Source organism: Macrobrachium nipponense, chromosome 12, assembly GCF_015104395.2.
Source record: "Macrobrachium nipponense isolate FS-2020 chromosome 12, ASM1510439v2, whole genome shotgun sequence".
Classification (NCBI taxonomy): Eukaryota; Metazoa; Arthropoda; class Malacostraca; order Decapoda; family Palaemonidae; genus Macrobrachium; species Macrobrachium nipponense.
In genome coordinates, this window is record NC_087205.1 from 69,022,965 (window position 1) to 69,048,315 (window position 25,351).

At 44.1% G+C, this 25,351-nt stretch overlaps 1 protein-coding gene across 2 annotated transcripts in view; it reads left to right on the plus strand.

The window, feature by feature from the left end:
* LOC135224584 (ectonucleotide pyrophosphatase/phosphodiesterase family member 5-like) overlaps positions 1-25,351 on the plus strand; it is a 204,837-nt gene that overhangs the window by 61,651 nt on the left and 117,835 nt on the right. For both annotated transcript variants that reach the window (XM_064263714.1, XM_064263715.1), the window contains exons 3-4: positions 14,476-14,736; positions 17,729-17,927. In XM_064263714.1, the coding sequence (XP_064119784.1) occupies positions 14,476-14,736; positions 17,729-17,927 (460 nt within the window). The remainder of the gene's footprint in view (positions 1-14,475; positions 14,737-17,728; positions 17,928-25,351) is intronic.

Here is a 25,351-nt window from a genome sequence, read left to right on the forward strand (position 1 = left end):
TCGCTATAGCTCCTTTCTGAAGGAGATCCTCCGCATACTCCGTCAGTTCCTTGGAAGGAAGTTGGCGGAAAGGTCTGGATGGGGGTGGGTTCGTTAACCAGCTCCAACCCAGGCCTTTTGACACAATGCTCTGAGCCCACTTGCTGAAGTTCCACCGGTGGCGAAAGTGAAACAGCCTCCCTCCTACCTGAAATTCCTCATTGGTTCTGGTAGCCTCCTCGGCCTCCCCTGAAATGTTTTCCCCTATTAAAGGGACCTCCCGATCCTCTCCCACGAAAGGATCGCTTACCTCTGCTCCCTTACCCGAGTGCGGTCATACTTCTGTGAAGCTTGACTCTCGAAGGCTTGATTGTAAGCTGGAGAGGGCGTAAGAGGTGGAGGGCTGAGGCTGAGGGGAGATAACGTAAATTGGCTGTGATTGAGCCTTTGAGGTGGAAGGTTGGGCTGTTTGCACTAAGGGAACAGCCGGAACTTGCTGAGAAAAGCGTGGCTGCTTTTTCTGGTAGGGCTGGAAACGTCTAGGTTTCCTTTGACCCTTACCCCTAGCTGCTAGTCTTGTCGTCTCTTGGCCGTAAGACCCAACGGTCCTTAAGGCTCTGGTTCAACCTCGTAGCCTCTGACTGAACCTCCTTCACCATCGCTTCTGGAAGAGGTCTGCTCCCCAGATGCTCGACGCAAGTAACCTATTCGGCTCGTGCCGAATAGTTGCTTCTTGTAGGACATGCTTCCTACAATTCGTCCTAGCAGTGGCAAACTCAAACATATCTGACTGTACCGTTTGAGTCAGGGATTTGGCCATAAGCTTGAAGAGCGGTTCTGACCCATAGGCTATGGTAGCCACCTCGGTCATAGCCATGGAATTAATAGATCTGGCTAACCGTGATTTGGCGTCAAATTCTGCCTGAATAAGGCTATCTGGAAGCCTAGGTAGCTTCTCACCAAACTGCTCCATAGCACAGTCCGGTTTGAGTTTGCCAGCTGAGAAGGTGTTAGGTAAGTCTTCCCACAATTCTCCGGCTGAAGGAAGTAACGGAGATGTAGGATCTGCTTCCTTCAGTTGAGGCATGGGGTCCCCCTTCTGGGCCGCTGGAATGGTAGACGTCGCGATCTTTGTCAGGAAAGGGAGCGGGGTAGGTAATCTCATCCATCGTAAAGATCGTAAACGGACTCTTGAAAGGTTGGATTTTCGTATTGGAACAATCCATGTCCTCTAGACACCTGAGCCATTCTCTCTGAGCCTGGTCACGTGAATAGAGGACTGTCTCCTTTGGTACTTTATCATCCCGAGTCATGGCTGAGGCGGTGAGCCTTGCGTAGCCGATGAACGGAGGCTGAAGGTCTTCCGGGTAGAACTCGAAGTCCTCGATCCTCCGAGTTCCACATTCCGGGATAGAAATGAGTCCGTCTTGGAAGGGGGCGTATGACGCTACTCTTTCCAAGGGTTGTTCATTGAGAACGGAGGTAGAGAGTCATACGGGGGAAGCTGGGCTCCACCTGTATTGAAAGGTGGAGGAGAGGCTAGAGGAGCTGGCTCAGTCCGGCTATAATGCTGTCTTGAGAGGTAATCCTATCCGACAACCGAGAGATCATTTGTTCCATGCTACTTTTCAGAGACCCAACCAGGTCGCCCACCTGTTGTAACAGACCAGCATTGGAGTCCAAAGCCGGAGCTGCTGCGGAGGTGGAGGGGTGGCTCTGAATTGGAACCAAGGGTAGCGGAACTGACGACTCCGCCGGAGTGTGAGATCTCTCTCTGGAGGATTTACTCCTCGAGGACTTAGAGCCGGACCCAGAAGCTTTAGATCTCTCTGCTCCGGGATTCCTAGCCGGAGACTTACGAGAAGAGGATGACGCCGAAGCCGTCTTCTTAGACGACGACGACGTCTTCGTCAAGGATTTCACTGCTTGACCCTTGACCTTGTTGGGTCTAACTGAAGCGTCAGGAGGAGTATATAATTCGTTACCCGTAAAGCCTTGGAAGGATGGATGAGGTTGCAGGAGTAGAAGAAGCAGTTGCACCCAATGGGTATCCCTTGGGTGTCCACCTTACCTACCTCGACCAACAGGTCGTCCACACCTACCATAGGTTCTACATTAATATCCAACGTCGCGACTTCCGAGGAGATGTCCTGGCCTTGGTCAGTCAATGAGGCAGCCAGCTGTTTGCTGTATGAAGGCGATAGTCGTGGCCGCCTCTACTGGGTCGACGTATCCTGTCGCCTTGCCTCCGGGGAAGATTAGTACCGCCAACCTTTTCTCCAGGATGTAGGGCATACCCTTGGCGGCGTTCTTCCCGAAACCGCCGACCCAGGCCCGCAGGGTTGCCAGTGCGGTATCCCTCACGGCCGGCGCCTGGAAGAGAGGGTATTGATTAGATTTAAGAATAACTTAAAACCTAAAGCTAACTTAAAGCATAACTTAAAATTATAGGGGCTATAAGGCCCCTTGAATTTACCTTAAGTTAGAGTGATTGATGTAAAACTTAAGCACTATAACAGATGAGGACCAGCTACCGGAGATGGAATACTTACCCCGTCTAAAAGCTGGCTCACCAGATCGTAACATATGGTACACGTTTCATGGTACCAGACCTGGATGTCCCCGTGCGGAGTCGCGCATGGAGCATGGGACCGGCAAACTTCGTGTCCACATGGGTCTTGAAGTGTGGCGGCGCATCCCGGATGCTCACAGTTGGTGGTCTGTAAGTGAAAAGACACATGAGTATCTTAAAGAATATCACTTACAGGCTAAAGGACAGAAGAACTCCGTTGCATGCCGGAGCTCGGAAAAAATTTGGGCATAGCCCCTCCTTAATCGCTGAATAGGCTATAACCCCGGAGGTATCCGGTGAAACATGAAGGGAGGGGGGATGGTTTAAGGTACTTAAGATAAACTTACTAGTTTAACATAATAGATCTTAAACCTAAAAGCTCGAACGTACCGGACTAAGTCCAGTGCGTGGCGGAGTGTATAACTCAGTGAAACGGAGAGGTTAGAAGGGACCGACTGCATGTTCCGGTCCACCCCGTGGGGTAGACTAGCACCTTTCCGCTGGATGCCAGGTCTCCGGTGGTAAAGGAGCCCTAGTAAGGTGGGAAAGAGCAAGGGGCATACAGACTCGGGCTAGTAACGGAGCGACGGAGTAGTAATGGAGGGGGGGAAAGGCCAGTCCCCCCCACCTTACCATCCGACCGACCGAGAAGCCGGAGAGGTCAAGTCCAGTCTGGGTCTGTCCCGTCCCCTCTAACCCCCTCCGCCTGGGGGGAGAGGGAGGGACAGGCTCGGGGTATGTGGAGCGAAGCATGGGCCAGGCCTACCCACCCCCCCCGACCCTATGGAAGAGCGGGAGGGGGGAAAGGTGACTGGACAGGCGTCTGGCTGCCTCGTGATCACATAGTGACCACGGGGCGATAAGAACAACAACTAAGCCTAGAACATAACCAACTGATCAGAGAGATGCTATCGGGAAGCAACCGAGCTGAAAAGCGGTAACATAAAGGCCCAATGGGCCATGACCTAGGCTAAGTGAGCCAGACGCCTAACTAACCTAACAAATATCACATAAATAATACAAATAAATAATAAAATGAAAGAAAGAAAACAAAATAGTAGGAGAAAAAATCCAGGAGTGTACGACTAACCCGAAGGCAAGGCTACCACTCAAAGCTAGCCGAGGCCGATACTAAGAGCCGTGGCTAGGGTCTGGATGGAAGAGCCTACATAAGGTAAAAGACATGCATGCATGACAAAACCGTGTAGACCGTACCCTAAACAAAGCGGATAATTAAAATAGAGCGTACAAAAGCAAGGGGATGTTCTGGGTATGGGCGACCCAGAACGGACCCACCACGAGGCAGAACCATGCTGCCATGCTTCCGACCTAGAGATCGTATTTATACCTAAAAAACGGCAAATACGTGCTCAGGGCCGGAAAAACCAATTAGCAATAAACACTGAGTACTTAACTTAGCTGCTGCGATGGCTGCACGCTCCATGGTAATAAAATCCAAAGGAAAGGGCACAAAAACACAGAGAAGAAAATGGCACGTGTGTATCGTGTGCGCTAACTGAAAAGGATGGCCACCAGAGGCGCAGCAGTCGGCAGCATGGGATGGAGTAGTAGTAGTTGGTGCTGCCCACTCTGTGGGTCGGCTCTCCTCTTGGGGGATTTTGTAGTGGGAGAATTCAATTGGAATTTGGCTCGTGGTAGTGGTCTCACTCGCCATAGTGTTCATACCGACACCCTCTGGGGGGTGAGCGAGTCAGTTTATACTGACCCTTTCTTTATTTATTTATTCTCGGGTATTGTGTTAGTACATTTACCCTAGAAATAATAGATTAAAGGATATTTTCGCGCAGCGACACGAGCTGAGTCCCAGAAATTTATTTTATCATGAAAATAACATTTTCACATTCGGTTCTTGGCCGTACACAGTTATACAACGAGTATATCGTTAAGACAATACTTAATAACTTAGAAGATGGTGTAAAGATATGGAGGCAGAGAAGTTAGACAATTGTAATTTGGCCTCTCTCTCTCTCTCTCTGCCTTCCTTTTACTATGCCTCCTTTCACATTCTCTTTCTTTATCTTACTTTCCACCTTCTCCCAACACTTGATTCATAATGCAACAAAGGGGTTTATCCTCCTGTTACACCTTTCAAACCTTTTACTGTCAATTTGTAACCTGACATTAAAGGCACTTTTATGTGCTGCACAAGTTGGTTCTCCACCTGCACAATGTCGGTGTTAGGAGCTCTGTTGGTTACTCCGAGTGTGACTTCTTCCTTTTTCTCTCCTCCTGTTTCTTTCTCAACCTTTTCCTGCAACTTTTTCTGTTCCCCTTTCAAGGGGTTCATTGTGGGTTCGGCCTTGGTTCCAGGGTTTCCAGGAGTACTTCCTTCCTAACTGGAGTTATTAGGATTTCGTTTTGTGGCCTTTCTGCTCTTGGGGGGCGTTGCTCGCCCATTTGTAGTCGGCCAGGTGTTATGTCATAGTCACTGGCTGGTTCGGGGTTTCGCAGTCGAGTGAAACTTGCTCAAGGTTATGTCATCGTCTTTGGTTGGTACGTACACGTTTGGTGCAACAGCGTGTGGTTGATTCTCAGGGGTGGGCATTCATTGCCAAGTATGTTCGGCACAGGTGTTACGTTATCGTCACTGGATAGTGTGGGTATGCGCAGTTGAGTGAGACTAGCTCAGGGTTATGTCATAGTCTTTAGTTGGTACACAATTTGCAGAACTGGGGATGGTTGGCTCTTGGGGGGGAGGGCGCGACAGTCAGCCAGGTGTATCGCGTCTGGGGGTGTGGGATTGCACAGTCAAGTACGACTAACTCAGGATTCAGGAGTTAATCATCGTCTTGTTGGTATCATGTTGCACAACTGGATCGGTTGGCTCAGATATGATGGGACCATGTATGCCAGGTGTAGTAAGTTCCGGGTTCTTGGGTGCTGCTCTTGTGGGTATTCGACCTTTCTCCTTTTCCTGTTCTAGTGCGGTCGGACAGGACTGACAAGAGGATACCCTTTGAAGAGAGAATCAGGTGCTAGTTGTTGGTTTTTTGTTTCTCCAGCAAAGGAAAGCTAGTATACACCAATGGTGGACTTTGTCCATTCTCTCTTTCCACAGTCCAGGCTCCAGAGAAACCTCACAGTTAATTCAAGCAATGTTTGATACATAGTATTCAACTAAACCACTACATAGTCTCTCAAACATCAAGTAAGTTGATCTGGTTTCCGCCAAGTCGGGCAGCTTTAGGGGAAGATGACTCTAGGCTAGCATCACTTATGGAACCAAGTAAACTGGATTCAACCTTGCTTCTTAAATGGAAGTGTTCTGTATGAGGTAGCAGGTAACCCTTCTGCTGGTGTTTGAGTTCCACTTTACGAATCTGTTGAGGCTCTTCTCTCTTGGGTTCCTTCATTGATTCATGGGGTAGGGGTTACAGATTGTGAGGCTTGCATTTGGAAGACACCTTTCATAGCCAGTCGGAGGCCTTGTGGATGTTGTGAGAGTTGATGGGTGTGTCTCTGATCCTGGACTGTTTGATAACCTCATCACTTTGGTTTCGATGGGGTTCGCATACCAGACTAACATTTCAGCTGGCTGTGCTACGTTCTTGTCACGGAGAGGAGGGACTTCTTGTTAAATCATCTGCCTCCTCACTATCTGGACATTTATGAGAAAATTCTGTTAAGGGTGCCTCTTGCACTCAGCAACAGTCTTTTAGAAAACAAGATGTCTCCTCGATGGTCAATTTCGTGTTGTCGTCATCATAAGTAGAGTTGCAGCAGCATCGTGGGATGATTGTATAGCAGGTGACGGATCACAAATGCTGCTGTGTCTGGTTCGAGCTCTCAAAGTTTATTTGTCACCTACTGAGGAACTTTGACCTCGTCTGAGAATCTTATTTGGTTTTCCCTAGGTGTCCTTCTTATTCCATTTCCAAAGTGCAATTAGTTTCTTCTTGCGAGGGGTTATTAATCAAGCGTCGGTTGGTTCTTCATCGCTTTCGGAGCCTTCGAGTTGTGCTTCGCATCCAAGGGCACACAGTTTCATGGATGGCTACCCTCCGGCTTTCTGGAGGAATTTTTTGGTGTCTGCGTTCTTGGAGGTGGTTATATGAGAGTCGGTGTGGGTTTTCACAATGTTCTACCTTAGTGATTTTCAGTTTCTTCAGAGAAAGGCTACTTGCTGGGTCCTGTCATTGCAGTCAACCCAGTTTTATAATTAGCATGGTATTGTCAGGATGTTAGAAGTTTAGGTAGTCAGTGATAGTCTAAATGAACTCGAGAGTTTCTGTTGGTCAAGCTTAGACTCAGTGTATAGTTCCTTTAGGACCTTGAGGTTATTCAGATCCTGATGGTCATGTTGGAATAACTGCAACCTCTTCAGCACAGTCATCTGCGTCAGTGAGCAGTAGAGAACTAAAAGGTCTTGCACACTCAACTTCTCCTCCATACATGAGAGGCTGAATAGCCACATGGGAGGTTCACCGTTTACCCTCTATACATGAGAGGTATAGAATACCACATGGGATGTTCTTCAGACTCAGGCAGTACCATGGAGTCAATACTGACAGTAAGGTACTTCCTCTGCAAGCATCCTCACCTACTGAGTTGGACGACTAGGTGAGGAGATTTGCTTCTACCTCCATGAATGAGAAGTATAGATTACAACATGGGAGGTATTCTGACTCAGACAGTACCTTAGACTCAACACTGATGCTGAAGTACTTTCTTTGCAAACATCCTCACCTACCAAGTTAGATAACTAGGTGAGATACATACATTTAAACATGGTAGGTTGATAATGAGTTACCTGCGTATGCTCCGTGGACAGGTTGGGGTGAATTAGATTGATCCCACCTTCATTAAAATTTTTTTAATCGGGTTAATTCATGTGTTCGGGAGTGTATTGCAATATGAAGTTTTCATAATAAAACTAATATTGTAATACTTACCTGAAAACCTGAATGATTTCCAACCTCCTTCCCACTTAAATTTGATAGTGAATGATTCAAGTGAGGAGACGGGCCTCTGGTGGCCGGTACTTGTACCAGCATTGCCAACAGTAACACAGGTACCTCATTTGACTAGATTTTACCCGCAGCATTGGTAATGTTGACAGTTAAAATTACCCACATCGTGGTTAAATCTGTGGGGATATAGTTTGTGCTGGTCAGTGACCAGGGCTAATTCAGGTGTTCAGGTAAGTATACAATATTAGTTTCATACAATCAACTTACCTGTCAGATATATACATAGCTAAGACTCCGTCGTCCCTGACAGAAATTCAAATTTCGCGCCACTCGCTACAGGTAGGTCAGGTGATCTACCGGCCTGCCCTGGGCGGCAGGACTAGGAACCATTCCCGTTTTCTATCATATTTTCTCTGTCGCCGGTGGTATCAACATTGTTGCTATTACCTCCTGACTTAGATTCTTATTTCATCCTTTGATCATCGTTTATCGGCTTTTTGGTGACGTATCTGGATCGTGTTTTTGGCATTCGCTACTGTGGACTGATTTTGGACTTGCTTTTTGGAATTTTCTCAGTATGTCTGATTCAAATGTGAGTGTGAGAATGTGTGTGAATGTAGGCTGCAGGGTGAGGATACCGAAAGCTTCGGTTGATCCTCACACTGTATGTCGTAAATGTAGGGGGTTTCAGTGTTCTGCTACTAATACTTGTCATGAATGCGAGGGATTAAATGCAGAAGAATGGAAGACTTTAACTTCTTATTTGAAGAAGTTAGAGAGGGATAGGGTTAGACGTCTGAAAGGTGTGAGTTCAAGGCCTATTGAGCCTTTTATTGATACTTTTTCTAATCCTAATGATTTAGATTCTCCCTATGTGTCTAATTCACAAGGTTTACTTTCGGAATCGGCCTCTGAAATCGCCGATCTGAAAGCTACTATTCGAGACATGAAGTCCAAAATGGCGGGCTTACAAGGTAAGGCTAGTGAAAGTGAGCATTACAGTGAAGTGAGTTCTCCCAGTGTTGTGGAGGGGGTGTTTGATCGTCCCTGCGACGCTCCCAGGCCTAGACCTCTTCCAAGCTCCCATGCCCAGAGGAGAAGGAAAGTCGAAAGCCTTAAGGAGGTCGTGGGGAATCCCCAACGGTCAGACGTCCCTTCAGCAAGCTCTGTTTCGTGGCAGGCTGCTCAAGGGCGCTTTAGAAAAAGCGTCCTTCGTGAGTGTTTCTCATCCTCTCCCTCTCCCTCTCCCTCACCTAAACGAGGGTGGAAGGAGTCGGATTTATCGAGGCCTCTGAAACGGCATTTGAAAGAACCCGAATTTGATTCGAGCCCGGAGCGTTTCTCAGATGACGCTCCCTCGTCTATTAAGAAGGCGAAGGTGGCGTCAGCGTCACCCGACGAGGATGCAGAAGAACCCTTTCCTACTTCTCCCCCGATTGATGACGAAAGGCGTCATGCAAATGACGTAGGAGAAGCTTCAAGGAAGATTATCATGGCAGTACAAGAACAACTGGCCTCTTTGGTGGGAGTGTTAGCGCCTCGTAGGAAGGACGTTGCGCTTCCAATCAAGAAGTCTCGTCCTCTCTCCCCTGCTAAGCGAGAGGCGTCATGCAAACGGGAAGCTTCTAAACATATCGCAGAAGCTTCGGGTTCGAGAGCGAGATCGGGAGGACCTTACGGAAGACACGTAACGCCAGAGAGACGTGAGACGTCTTCTAGGCATGAAGCGTCTTTTAGAGCTGCTTGTAGACGCGAGGCTCCAACCAATATTTTGGCGCCAGTTAGGACGCCTTTTGAAAGCGAAGCGTCTTCCAGGCGCGAGGCGTCATCCGGACGTCAGCAGCCACACAAGCGGGAGGCGTCAGCCAGGACGCTTGGCGGACGAGAAGCGTCATCCAAGCGGGAAGCGTCATCCATTTATGGAGAGAAGCCTGAGCTTTTGGCGCCTTCCAGGACTATTGAAGCGGGGAAGAGGAAGGAATATCATTCCCTTAGCCCCTCTCCTATTAGGAGTTTGTCTCCTCCAGAGGAAAGACGTACGGATTTGGCAGCGGAGACTCAATTAGATCCCGAGTTAGAAGTAGACTCGGAGGAAGAGTATCAAGGAAGAGAAGGACTGTCGAACTATAAAGTTTTGACTGCCTTGCTTCTAGAGGAGTATGGAGACGACTTGACTCCTGCCGCTCCTCCTTCTCCGCGCTCTCTTTTCTCGAGTGCTAAGACGAAGAAATCTTCGTCTTTTCTCAGAATGAAGCCCGCCATTTCGATGAAGAGGGCTCTTCAGTCCTTAGACTCTTGGATGAAGTCTAAGAAGGAGTTAGTCAGAACGGTCTTCTGCATGCCTCCAGCGAGACTAGCTGGTAAAAGAGGCATTTGGTATCAGACGGGAGAGAATATGGGTATTGCTCTTCCGTCTACGTCAGAAGCGGACTTTTCGACCTTAGTTGACGCTTCACGTAGACAAGGTTTGAACTCGGCACGTATTACTTGGGGCATTTCAGAACTGGACCATCTCCTCAAGGGACTCTTTCATGTATTGGAAGTTTTCAACTTCTTAGATTGGTCCCTTCGGGTGATGTCCAAGAAAGCCCATGATTCTGAAGGACTCGAACCAGAAGTCCTTTTGTGCATTTTGTCTTGTATAGACAAAGCGGTTCAGGATGGCTCGGTTGAGATCTCCTCTTTGTTTGGAGCAGGTCTTCTAAAAAAGAGGACAGTATATAGTGCCTTTTTAACCAAAGCAGTCTCCCACGCTCAGAGGGCAGCGCTGCTGTATTCGCCTTTGTCTGACTTTTTGTTCCCTTCTCAGTTGGTGAAGGACATTTCTCGTTCATTAACTGAGAAGGCGACTCAAGACCTTCTGACGCAGTCAGCAAGGAAGAAGAAGCCTGCTTCTACACCTGACAAGAAAGGACCGAGTACATCTGTTCAGCCCTTTCGAGGTGGCCCGACCTCCAGACCTCCCGCAAGAAGGAAGGCTCCTGAGAAGAGAGGTAGGTCTGCCTTTCGTCCCTTTAAAAAGGGAAAGTGATGCTTCTCTCCTCCAAGCACCAGTAGGTGCCAGGCTCCTGGGATTTGTGGAGGCCTGGACACTTATACGCAGACGCATCATCGTTGTCTGTAATAAGGAAGGGATATCGTATCCCTTTCCTGAACACTCCTCCCCTAACGTCAACACCACGGGAACTAACAGCCAAGTACAAGGATCCTGTGCTGAGGGATACTCTTCGATCGATGGTGGAACAAATGTGGGACAAGAGAGCGATAGAACTAGTACTGGATCAAAACTCCCCGGGTTTTACAATCGCCTTTTTCTGGTTGCGAAGGCCTCGGGAGGCTGGAGACCAGTACTAGACGTCAGCTCTCTGAACAAATTTGTTCAGAAGGAGAAGTTCTCGATGGAGACTTCTGCCTCAGTCCTTGCGTCATTGCGACAAGGAGATTGGATGGTGTCTCTAGATCTCCAGGACGCCTATTTTCACGTCCCGATCCACCCTTCATCGAAGAAGTACCTCCGTTTCATGACAGGGGGAAGGATCTTTCAGTTCAGAGCCTTGTGTTTCGGCCTGTCCACAGCTCCTCAGGTCTTCACAAGCCTGATGAAAAATGTGGCGAGGTTTCTTCACCTCAAAGGAGTAAATATCTCTCTGTATCTGGACGACTGGCTCATCAGGGCCAGATCAGAGAGACAGTGCTTGGAGGACCTTACGTTAACTTTAGATCTGATCAGAGCGTTGGGATTACTCGTGAACCTCGAGAAGTCGCAGCTGACCCCCAGACAGAACTTAGTCTAGCTCTGGGGATTCAGATGGATTCTCGGGGTTTTCGAGTATTTCCTTCGCAAGAGAGAATCGCAAAAGGTTTGCAGATAGTCTCTCTCTTCTTAAGGAAGGAACAGACGTCGGTGAGGGAATGGTTGAGCCTTCTAGGGACCCTTTCCTCGCTCGAACAGTTCTTCCCGCTAGGAAGACTTCATTTACGTCCGCTTCAATTCTTCCTCAAGAGGTCTTGGAGTTGGAAAACTGGACAACTTTCGGACGCCTTTCCCATTCCAGTGGAGATAAGACCGCACCTGGAATGGTGGTTGCCCCCTCTGAAAGAGAACAAAGGGATCTCTCTAAAAATCCAGAACCCAGACCTAGTGTTGTACTCCGACGCGTCGGAGAAAGGTTGGGGAGCAACATTAGGCTCGAAGGAGGTGTCAGGCACCTGGGAACCAGCGCAGGTGTCTTGGCACATAAACTGCAAAGAGCTCTTCGCCGTACATCTGGCTTTGAAGAGTCTAGAACCTCTGTTTCGAACAAAGTAGTGCAAGTAAACGTGGACAACACCACGTCACTTGCCTACATTCGAAAACAAGGAGGGACTCACTCCTCGTTCCTTTACGAGCTGACGAAAGACCTTTTGCTTTGGATGTCTCACAGGAACATCTCCCTTCTTACAAGGTTCGTTCAGGGAGTAAAGAATGTGAGGGCGGACAGACTCAGCAGGAGGAACCAGGTCCTTCATACAGAGTGGACCCTACACGAGGAGGTGTGTCAAGATCTCTGGTCGCTGTGGGGGACACCTCATGTGGATCTCTTCGCCACATTCATCTCCAAAAGGCTGGCAGTCTTTTGCTCGGTCGTGGAAGACCCAAGAGCTCTTATGGTAGACGACCTTCCTGCTAGATTGGTCTCGCGTAGACGTCTATGCTTTTCCTCCATTCAAAATCCTGGGACTAGTACTGAAAAAGTTTGTGGCATCAAAGGAGACGAGGATGACATTGATAGCCCCCTTTTGGCCGGCCCAAGATTGGTTCACGGAGGTGGTAGAGTGGATCGTAGACTTTCCCAGATCCCTACCAAGAAGGATGGATCTTCTCAGACAGCCACACTTCAAGAGGTATCATCAAAACCTCCCCGCTCTCGCTCTGACTGCCTTTCGACTATCGAAAGACTCGTCAGAGCGAGAGGGTTTTCTCGCGAAGTTGCAAGCGCGATCGCGAGAGCACGCAGAACCTCCACTAGGCAAGTATATCAGTCGAAGTGGGAGGTTTTTAGAAGGTGGTGTAGAACTAAGAAGTTGTCCTCCTCCACTACCTCTATAGCGGAAATTGCTGATTTCCTTCTATTCCTGAGAGAGCAATCTCATCTAGCTGTATCCACAATAAAGGGATACAGAAGTATGCTCTCGGCAGTCTTCAGGAATAGAGGATTAGATCTGGCAGATAATAAAGATCTCCACGATCTCATAAGGTCCTTTGAGACTTCAAAGTCTAAGGAACCGGTCCCTCCTAACTGGAACCTAGACGTGGTTCTCAAGTTTCTTTCATCTGAAAGGTTCGAACCTCCTCATCTGGGCATCGTTTAGAGACATCACCAGAAAATGCCTATTCCTATTATCTTTAGCTACGGCAAAGAGAGTTAGTGAATTACATGCTCTGCAGGATAAAGTAGGTTTCAAGGGAGACTCAGCTATTTGCTCGTTTAAGACCCTGTTTTTAGCTAAGAATGAGAATCCCTCGAATCCCTGGCCTAAGTCATTCGAAGTCAAAGGCATATCGAGTCTCGTAGGAAGAGAAGCAGAAAGATCTCTATGCCCTGTAAGAGCTCTAAAGTTCTACATTCAGAGAAAGCATCAGATGGGAGGCTCTAGACAAGGTCTTTGGTGCGCGGTAAAAGACCCCACAAGACTGATGTCCAAGAATGCTCTGGCATTCTTTGTGAGGAACGTCATTACAGACGCGCATAAGGTCTGTCCTGACGAAGAGTTGCGACTGTTGAAAGTTAAAGCTCATGAAGTGAGAGCAGTAGCGACGTCTCTCTCGTTTCATAAGAATATGTCGCTTAAAAACATCATAGATACGACATTTTGGAGATGCAACTCAGTATTTGCATCTCATTACTTGAAAGACGTTCGTGTGACATATGAGAAGTGTTTTTCTCTGGGTCCTTTCGTATCGGCGGATACGATTCTGGGTACGGGAGCCGACACCAATCCTTAAAGTATATACTTTTCTTCTTTTTAGATATGGTCTGGAGTCTCTTCGAACAATGGAGGACTTGGTTTAGCACGGGGGGCCGTCTATGTTGTTCAGTAAGAGAATCTTGTCATATCTAATTAGATGAGTATAATTTTTTTTAGAAAATTATGTATGTGTGCGTAGTGGTTTTGAGTTACGGTTGTTGTGAAGAGTTCGGGGATAACTCGGAACAATCTTTAGTTCTAACATATGGTTAGGATCAGGTGGTCGGGATTGGTTGTGTGCTCCTTCATAAGGTGTATTGTCATATAAGTGGATCAGCACCCATTGACAAAGTCCTTTCAGGCTCTGCCGAGTAAGCGGATAAGACCCCATCGGCAGACCCACAAGAACTCTTGGCCATAGATCATATATCTCGCTAAAGTTTCTTGAGGTGATGCAGACTACTGGGCAAACACCCACGAAGTCTACCACCTATAGGTAGGAACCTTTTAAGTTTTATTTATACCTACAACATATGTTGTTTACCTGTCTATTCCATATAGTAGCTGTCTCTTACCCTCCACCGAAGGGTGCCAATCAGCTATGTATATATCTGACAGGTAAGTTGATTGTATGAAAATGATATTGTTATGTTACAATAAAGTTTCATACATACTTACCTGGCAGATATATACAATTAAAAGCCCACCCAGCCTCCCCGCAGGAGACAGGTGGAAGAGAGAAAATATGATAGAAAACGGGAATGGTTCCTAGTCCTGCCGCCCAGGGCAGGCCGGTAGATCACCTGACCTACCTGTAGCGAGTGGCGCGAAATTTGAATTTCTGTCGGGGACGACGGAGTCTTAGCTATGTATATATCTGCCAGGTAAGTATGTATGAAACTTTATTGTAACATAACAATATCATTTTTATTATGAAAACTTCATTTTTGTATAGTACAGTACGTACTGTAATTTGCTTTTGAATGTATTATTCCTTGAGTATGTACAGTGATTCTATTAATTGTTTTTCTAATTATATGGCAGACACTGAATGAAGCAAATGGAGGACACAGTGGATGTATTATGTGGCCAGGTTGCACAGCTACATACCATGGGCGAAATGTAACATTTTATGAACCATATAAGACAAAAGCTGTTTTGAAAGATAGCCTTAGCCGTGCTTTTCAGTGGTTTAATGATGCCAACACTCCGGCCAACCTCATTTTTCTTTATCATGAACAACCTGATGCGGCAGGGCATGCTTATGGTGCAGAGTCGCCACATATTTTAGATGAACTTTTGAAGGTTTGTGTATGAATATTGACTACAGTATTCATTTTATTTTTTCACATGGTGATTATTAAATGGAGTTATATTTAATGAAATGGATATGATTTTGATTTTAAAGTAATGTCTGTTGAAGTGGAAATTAATCTTACATGTCAATATTTTATACAGTGTATTTCATAAATGAAGACAATTTTTAATATACTATTTCTTTAGGAAATGAATTCCACTAGGCTTTTACAGCACTCATTTATATTTCTTATACAAAACCCAGTACTGTAATCATAATTAGACTTCACTCCGTGTGTAGCTTGAAGAGGTAAAAGAATTTCTACTGCCCAGCTCACAGTCCGCTGTTCACTGCCTGTTATTTTTCTATTAGACTCCCCATTGAATTTTACGTATGTTGTAGTAAATTTCTATCCCTTTTTCATGTTCAGTAATATTCAAAAGTAATTCACATGAATAATTTTTACCATCATTGATGTGTTATGTTTAGTGGGGTTTTGCTTTTGGTGCCATTTTGCTTTCTGTCTTGTTACTGTGAGTACCTGATATTTCTCTTTTCATATTCATAAAATCATTTTGTTTTACTGTAGTTTTCTTGTTTTGCTGGTGGTGGTGGTGCCTCCTATGTCTTCAGTGATGTCTTTTCATGCTCCACTCCCTTGTCTATGGCATTGCTGTTTGTCTGATAGTAGCCTGCTTTTTTACTTTGCATGCCCTTACCTAACTGTGTTCTCAGTCCTTGTGCTATGATCCTATATGCTCATCTGGCCCTTGTTCCTGATTACCCTTATCTTCTCTGCTATGAATTCTCAGCACCTCCAAGACTGCCCTTATGTTCTTTGCTATGAATTTTGTTTTGCTCCTCATGTATAGTTGTATGGTACAATATTTTTGAAGACCTGGATTTGTTCTACCTCTGCATTCTCTGCAGCTTTGATGTTATTGAGTTTTCTTTAGAGTTGCTTGCCCTTAATTGTTGTTTTCTCTGCTGCTGAGGGCATGCCGTGGATTCTCATACCTCTGCCCAGAATTTCCTTTCTTCTATTTAGCTAATTTCAGAGTAGTGAAGGCACTTATATAGATGCAGATTCAGCCATACCTTGAGTGTTCCATTAGCCTCTCATTCTACATTGCCTCCTCCTCCTGCTCTTTGTTTTGTGAGGTTTTCTGTTTACAGGGCAGCACTTTAGGTTTACTATTCACTCTTTTGCTACTAGCGTTTTTGTTTGTTTCCACCCACCTCCCTTACCTCAGATTTGATCTTTTAAGAATTTCTTCTTAGAGTGTCTGGTGTAGGGAACCTATGGAGTAGGGAACCTAGATGTGTCAGTCTTTCCCTCCCCTTGTATGTTTCTTGGTTCTCAACATTTGTTTCTTGTTCTACATGCTGGTGGTTGCAGTGAAGTTGAAAGATGTGCCCTTCTAGATCCTATCTTGCATGCATCCCTCAGTGGAGCTCAGCTATCTGAGGGAGCCAAGGAAAGTATGATAAATATAAATTATCATGGATGTTTGCCACATTTCCTTAGTCCATGCTGTTCAAATTTGTGTTCTGGAAGCCGAAGCCTGTCTGCCTTTTCTTCAATTTCTTTCCCTTGGGTGCTTTTGCCTGTCCTTGGAGGGCTTAGGAAGTGCAAACCTTTTGGTGTGGGTTCCTGCCTTCTGTCATGGTGTGATAGCACGTTACCTGTCCCTTCTGTTGGTGAAGATACTGGCTCTCAATGCTGGATCCTTCACCTGATTTCCTTAGGTATTTTAGATATTGTTTGGGCAACATTATGTATAGATTCTTCACTACTTTAGATTAGGGTTGCATATGTGCACAACCTGATCCTCCAGCTGTTAGGTAGTCTTGTCACTCCATTGCCTTGCTTCTGATGGCAGTTACCAAAGGATGTTCCAGGATTGGGACTTAGTTACATTGCTATTTCAGACCTAAAGAACTTATGCTTCTCACCCCTTAACTTAGGCATTAAGGTATTGTGGAAGAACTACACTTTTAGAAAACTACAAACTCAGCCTAGAATAGCAACTTGTTTCCACTGTATATGGCTCTAAATCTGATGCAGGCATTGTGTTTAGGACCCCTTTTCCCTTAAATGTAGGAAATACTTGACTTTCATGTCCTTGACCCTTTGCCCTGGTGTGCCTACTATGCATCATGTCACAAGACCCTAGTTACTGTGTCTTTTGGTCTCACTCTTTGAACTTGCATTTCTTCAAGTATTCGATCTTTATTTCTTTGAGGAAGATGTTGATGAGACTTTTGGTCCCTTTTCTGAACTTGGTAAAGTTTTACCTGGCCTTCAGGCAGGCTAGGTCAAACAAACTGTGTCAGTGTTGGCTGGCATTTTTAGGGGAGGAGCCTGTCCCTCACCCCCCAGGATCTTTCTGGGGTTTGCTCCACAATCTTTGTGGCAGGCCATACATGATTCTAGTCTTTCATTTTCCTTCTCTTCAGAACATTATCCCTCATCCCTTTAGCATGCATGGAAATGTTTTTAGTGCAGTACCTACCTTTGAGCTTCAGGTGCTTGGTTGGCATTTTCCAATGTATCTATTACTTCAGAAGCTTCCTGGATTTATGAAGTGATCATTGGCTCCAATTGTCTGAACATCTTATTGTTGAGTCTTCTCTTCTTTTCAGAGGATCTTCTGCTTCCTCCTCTCTTGTAAATTGCAATTCAGGCTAATTATGATGCAAGGTTTTCTCATAACAATGAATGTTTTCACAACATTTTTTTTTTATAGATAAGGCCTTTAATCGTAATCTTTAGTACCCTCCTCTTTTCCCCTCACTCTTCCTGATGAGGTTTGCCATAGTGTGTTGGTTAGCAGACAGTGGATTGTGAGCTTGGAATACACAGTAGAACTATACTTTTAGCTCTCCTAGTTGGTGTGGCTGTGTTTGTTTCATAAAGATTGAGTGGTAATTATGATTAGTACGTAATGGGTTTGTAAAGTTGTTCTATTGTACAATCATTGTATATTTGTTTTTCAGATTGATGAAGCCATGGGATTTTTGTTTCAGTTAATAACTCTCAATAATCTGCAAGAACGTCTTGACATAATAGTTTTAAGTGATCATGGCATGAGTAGTATACCAGAAACAAATATTATAGACTTAACAACTATTGTTGATTCATCCATGTACAAATTCACTGGGAGCTCACCTGTGTTGAATGTGTGGCCAGATTATGGTAAGAAATTTCATTTTTAATGTCCTTTTTGAGTAGTTTATAATTAAATCGGTTCAGTATGAGACCTTCAGACTTTTAAGTAAATGGTTATATAACAAATAAGAATGTGATGGAAACCATGTTTATTAATTGTAACCTGGTGAATTTATTATTCAATCAGTAATTTAGGATGCATGGTATATGTATTATAATTTGATTTCTGATTAAATTATAGCTTATTTGGGATGAATCTTACCTACTGTTAAAGATAACTTATATATCTGTGCTGATAGGGAAATTGATATTCAAACAAAGGAAAAAGATTGAATGGCTGACCTAGATGGACTGTATAGTACACCTGTTCTCCTCAGGTATTTCAAATGTCTAGATCTTGTCAGAATTCTTCTTGCTGCCATTATGTATAAGTGCTCATTGGTATTTCAGGGTTTTGGCTGTTTGTTGCTTTCAGGGTACTGTACATTTATTTTTCGTTCCACTGGAATCAAGACTAAGAATGTCAGGTTCTGTAGGAATGGTTACTATGTTAACAGGATGTTAATTTTTTAGGTAGATAGTCACACTATGCTGGTTGCAGGTGTATAAAGTGTGATCCTTAGAATACACTTGTGAATGTAGGGATTTTTGAAGGACTTTATGCCTCATAAAACCTGTCATTTCTTCCCCTTCTCCAGGTCCTTCATCTGTAGCCCTGATACTTTCTCTGTAGCTCTGCCGTCCTCTCCCTTTTTCGTTAAGGAAAATCGTATTTAGAAGTTAGAACAGGACATAAACCTTATTTTAGACTGTAAAAGGTTTGTCTGAATTTGTGTTGAGGTAATCGTTTCAGGTCCCCCGTAGTGTGCGATCATTTTCACATTCCTCTGTAAGAGATAAAGTGTCAGTGCCCTTGCCCATCTGTAGTCTGAGCTTCGGACTGCCATTGATCACCACTTTTTTTTTTATGCTGTGAGTCTTTTAATGCATTAGCTGAAAGATTGTTTTAGTAAACATAAGTCTTTACACATTATTCGACTTCTACTGTCATCAGTATGTAATATTACATATAAAAGTTTTTAACATTAAGAGGACTAATTACAGGCAGTCCCCAGTTATTGGTGGGGGTTCCATTCCAACAGTTTGAAGATGAGCAAAAATTGCCAATAACCGAAAATCAGCGATTTCCAGTACTTTATCAGTGATGATAACTGGTTAAGGGGGCCGGCCGGAACGCCTATATATGGAGGTATAGGGCGAAAAATGCAAAGTCATGAAAAAATTCATGGAGCTTCATATGGCAATTGAGAATACGTATAAGAAATATTTCGTCAAAATTCCTCTTACTTTCGTAGTTACAGGGTAATTAGTTAACGTAACTCAATAAGCCTAAAACATTGATCCGTACAAGAAAATGCAATATTTCCTCTATTATCGTAAATTTTGATAATTATTGTCAAAGAAATTGGGAGAAATGGCATCTGTAGACATTCCCTGAGTCGAGAAGGAGACTTCAGGCCAAGTCCAGTCCTGATAATGATTTAGTGCGATCACAGACTTCGAGTAGTCTACACGTTCCATTTCACCTCTGACATACGCCTGCTTTTACGTATGTTTATGTATGTTTCGGCAAGAATTTCATCATGCCAATGAGGAAAAGACAAGGAAAACATCTCGCTAACATACAGACGAAGAAAAATTGCGTAGGAAGGAGTGCCCCATCTTGCCTCAAGCAGGGCCCCAGGCTGCGATATATGAGCAAAGGGATCATCATTTATGATTAAATTATGATAAATAAAATAGTTTTGGTTTATTAATACACAAAAAAGAAATATACATTCATAATAATCATTATTTATTAACATTGTCTTTATAGAAATACGAAGGAAAACTTTGAACGCCCGTATCTCAAAACTATACTTATTGACCTTCAAAATCTATCTTCTCACTTAGTTTTAAAGCTATAACATTGAAATTTGGTATATAACTCAGAAAGACATTATAGAACAATCAAATAGAGCCCTTTTTCCAAGTTTTGTTTCGTATTTTTTTTATAAATTTTTTTCTCCTGATTTATAGGGTTTATTTTTTTACCATATTGAAAAATTCATATCTTGCAAAAAAATTACTTTTAGAAAAAAACTCTCCATTCGATTGGAGGTCTACATCAGGTCTATATATGGTAGTAATCCCAGGTCTTAATATTAAATATCAAGGGAGGAGATAGAATTTGAAAAATGGTTATTTTCGGGATAAATCGCCCTGGCGTCACAAAACTGAAGGTCAGAGGCGAAAATCATATGCGGTTTGGAGATGTCCCAAGTCACCTTATTAAGTGGTATGAATATCAAAGTCCTGTCCTTAAAAAAGGGCATTAGCCGGCCGGCCCCCTTAATGGCGCCTCTGTTAGGTATGTATCAGCCTCAATACTCTATCATGGGTGCCAGTAACTGGAAATCTGCACATTTCGGTGCTAGACAAGTGCCATAAAACCAGATCACTGATAACCAGCAACTGCTAGTATAAAGTAGGTAGTATAGACAGTTTTATTACTAATATAACCCCCCCTAACAAAACTACACAAATGACAACTCTTACCTGCTGGTAGCGGGCGCCCTCTCTCTGCAAACATTGTCAGCTAGGCTAATAAGCTCACATAAATACAAAAATATGCTATTTATCACCCAGAACAGATGAACATGAAATGGGACAAAATGATTAATAAATCATATTTAAAAAACCCAAGTCTGCTCCACAAGGAACTGTAAATTATCATTCCATTCTCCTAGATTAGTCTAAATAATCACCTAAAGTCTCTAATTGTCAACCTCTACATTTCAATAGTCAGTCTTAGAGAATCCTGTTTTTAGAACAATGATATGGGACCCATCTGTAACAAAAAGATATATTCATTATATTCCCTACTATACAATGTTAAATAAATGTATACACTTCACACTTCTCTCTTTTCAAAGGCAACTGTTTCTAAGTCATTTAAATATGTGCCATACCTTTTTGAGATGGGACTTGCCTCAATACCTGGTGTCCTCTAAACCGTCTTCCTTCCTGTCTCAAAGGAATGTGCTTTTTTCTTAAGTGTCTCGAGCGGCCGGACCTGTTATGTACGTACAAACGAATGTACACTCCTACCACACCCCAAGATCACCCGTGGCAACAGCCTGAACAGCCACCAATAATGCACACTCATCAAATTCATTAATTCACAAAGGTTATCTTTAGGCGCTCTCTGTCTCCAAGCCAGAGAAGCTGACACATCATGTAATTCACTAACACATGAATTCATACCTATAATACTAATACAGTGGTACCTCAACATACAAAATTAATCCGTTCTGAGGCGGCCTTCATAACATGAGCTTTTCGTATCTTGAACCGCATTTTACATGTAAAATGCCTAATCCGTTCCAAGCCCTACAAAAACACCCCAGTAAATTTTACAATAGTGAAGCTAAATTGACCAATAAACAATGCAATACTACAACAATTTGGACCATTCAATACCTAACTTAATACGTACTACTAGCATGTATATGTACCTGTAAATAAAGTGTATTAGTGTACATGGTATACAAGAAATACTGTACGTACATATGTATGTATGTAGTAAAATGTGGAACCTTACCTTTCGAGTGAGGCTATCTCCAACCTTACCTTTCGAGTGAGGCTATCTCCGAAAGTGGCGACAGAGGAGGAGGACAAACGGCAGAAAATTTGTTACGTAGTACGTACACTTAACTTAACGAAACATTAAAAATGTCAGGAAACATAAACTAAACTTTACGAAACACAATAACAAAACTGTAACACTTAGCTTTACAAAAAACTTAAAATTAAATTTTTTGTCTTTTTATTTTTAGATTTTTTTTACTTTTTTATACTTACATTTTTTCCTGGGCTCGGCCGTGTCGCTCCGTGAAATACGTTCCTTTAGCGCTGGGTTTTGATGTGGAAAAGGCTAATTGGAGAGGTTGCTGTGGTAGTGTATTTCACTCACCCCAGATTCATACCGGCACCTTTTAATAAAGGTGAGCGAGTCAGAATATTCTGACATGTCCAATTTAGCAGTTCTCTGGTATTATAGCAATATTTTACCTTAGAAATAGTGCTAAAGGAACGTATTTCACTGGGCGACACGGCTTCCTCGCCCAGAAATAGATTTTTCCTATGTCAAAATCCCCCGTTTTTTTTTTTTAAATTACAATTTCTTCACCACTTTCAACTTTGTTTTTTCGTAGTATCGATTGGATCTTCCTTTTTGCTTACTCCTACAAAAGGCCTCTTTAAAAAATAACTATCCAAGGAAGATTGCTTCTGCCTACTTTTCACAATGTTCCTGAAACGACTCGGGCAAACGTCATCGAACTGCTCAAGCTTACGACCTGTGTAAGCCTTTTTGGGGTATCTCTTTTCTACAAATGATTGCACCTTATGAAAAGCAGCTAGAGCATCCTTAATTTCTGCCGTTGTCATAGGGTCGTCCTCCTCCTCCTTGCTGCTGCTAGAGAACTCTTCTTGAACGACGTTACGTTGCATGGCCTCCAACTCCTTCAGATCATTCGTCGTAAGCTCCTCTTGGTGCTCCTCGAGAAGGTCATTGATGTCGTCCTCAGCGACGACCAGCCCCTTGGACTTGCCGAGTGCAGCGATCTCATTAAGATCTGGTTGCGAAACAGTTTCAGGATCGTCAACTGTTCCTGAATCTGCAGCACCAGCTTCGCCCACGTCGAATCCCTCGAAGTCTCAGGCGGATACGGCATCAGGCCAGAGTTTCCTCCACAAAGAATTCAAGGTTCGCCTTGAAACCTCCTGCCAAGCTTGATCGATGAGTCGGATGCATATCACAACATCGAAATGCTCCTTCCAAAATTCACGCAAGGTGAGGTTTGTGGTATCGGTGATGTCGAAACATCTCTTGAAAAGATGTTTCATATACAGCTTCTTGAAGTTCGATATCACTTGCTGGTCCATGGGCTGGAGGAGAGGGGTGGTGTTAGGCGGAAGATAAAGAAACTTGATAAAAGAATACTCCGCTAGGATATCTTCCTTGAGGCCAGGTGGGTGAGCAGGGGCATTGTCCAACAACAGCAGACATATCAGAGGGAGGCGCTTCTCTTCCAAGAATTTCTTCACTGTCGGGCCAAAACACAGATTTATCCACTCGGTGAACAAAAGTCTCGTTACCCAGGCTTTCGCATTAGCCCTCCACATCACTGGAAGCTTCTCCTTTAGCACTTTGTGGGCCTTGAAGGCTCGAGGAGTCTCCGAATGATAGACAAGTAGGGGCTTCACGTTGCAATCCCCACTGGCGTTCGAACAAAGTGCGAGTGTAAGCCTGTCTTTCATAGGCTTATGCCCGGGTAGCTTCTTCTCTTCCTGTGTCATGTACGTCCGAACGAGGCATTTTTTTCCAAAAAAGGCCAGTCTCATCACAGTTGAAGACTTGCTGAGAACTCTCTCTGCAACTGATTGGGGTACTGAATGTTCGGCTGCTGACCCTCAACATAAACTGAAGTGCCTTGATTATACGTACTGGTATGCATGTTGTAAATGATTGGTCTACACCCTCTGTTCAGCAGGGAGTGGATATTCTACCAACCTTGCAAAGTTTCCAGTTATCCCATGGGAGAGACCTTGATCACTTATCCCATGTGAGAGATCTTGGTCACTTTTTTTTTTAAAATAACGTACACATTGACGATCCCGAAAACGAATAACGCGTGCGTACTATAACAATGCTGGTACCGAGTGGCCAAAGCACGCCACCACGTATACATAGTAGATGCATGATGGGAGGGACGCTGGCCAATAGGAGAGAAGGATTTCATGGCCGCGACTAGCATCAGGAACCAATGGGAGAGCAGGAGGATGGTGGCGAGTCTACTAGTACTAAGATGGCGGCGCGCGGTGCGATTTTCAAAATTGTTATCCGGGCGAATCTCGGACTTTCAGAAACCTTTCGTATCTTGAAAACTTTTCGTATGTAGAACCGTTAAATTTTTCGTATTGGATTTCGTATCTCGAGTTTTTCGTAAGTTGAGCCTTTCGTATCTCGAGGTACTACTGTACCTGAGGTCAGAAACAGTTATAGTGGAAAGACTGCTTTCTTGGGCAAAAAATGAACAACATAGTAGTATTGGTTCTCTAGTTCATTCTGCAGAATGACTGTTTTGGCAATTCAGGATTCAGGAAGAGCAAGTTCTGCCTATGGAGTGACCATTACATCCACAAGACTGACAGTCACTATGGAATTGGAGGACCGCTCAATTGTGGACTTCTTAGCGTATCTTAAAAAGGCGCGGTAGTGAATTGTTAATCTCGGCTCTTTCTGGTCAGGGACAGGTCGCTTAGAGACAAGCACTGGATTCCTTGAAGAATACTGAAATGAAAAACAGCCAGGAAAGATGATCAATGCAATTTGAGGTCTGTGACGCCTCGGAAATCACATGCCTTGGACATGGGGCACCCGTGTTTGCTGGATGCCACGCAGGGTGTGTCTGCATGTGTGTTCGTAGCAAACAGTATATGACTTTGGTTATGAGAAATAAGAATAAGAGAGGACACTCTTTGATTACTTGTGGCAGGGTGCGGAACACACCTGGAAGAGGTGTTGAGAGGTATTGAGAAGTGTTGCAGACCCATCGAATAAGGTAACGTAAGACAGAGCTTTGAAAAAGTTAACCTTTGAAGTGATAAAAAATATTTGGGAGAAAGAGAAGTTTGGTGTGGTACACATTCTTTTTGATTAAAGTGATGTAATAAAGGGATTTTGACGTAAGGAAAAATCTATTTCTGGGCGATTGGCTCGTTGTCGCCAGCGAAATATCCCTTAATCTATTATTTCTAGGGTAAATGTACTAACACATACCAGAGAATAAATAAAATAAAGAAAAAGGTCAGTATAACTGACTCGCTCACCCTCCAGGAGGGTGTCGGTATGAACACTAGGCGAGTGAGACCACTACCACGAGCCAAATGCCAATAGAAATCTCCCACTACAAAATCCCTCCAAGAGGGGAGCCGACCCACAGAGTGAGCAGCTCGTACTACTACTACTCCATCCCATGCTGCCGACTGCTGCGCCTCTGGTGGCCATCCTGAAGTTAGCAGACAATCTTGGGCGAAGGGATGGGTATGGGTGGGATTTCGCTGGCGACACGAGCCAATCGCCCAGAAATAGATTTTTCCTTACGTCAAAATCCCTTTTCTGGGCTCAGCTCGTGTCGCTGCGCGAAATCGTACCAGAGAAATAGCACAAGATTGTAAACGAAAGTAATAAAATGAGAATAAAAATAAAATAAATCAGAAATAGGTGTAAACAAAGAAAAGCTAAAATATATAAGAATAGACTATAATTGCTAAAAGATACATATACACAGGTGTATAAAAAATAGAAATATGCTTAAATTACCCTTAAATCTAATCATGTTTGT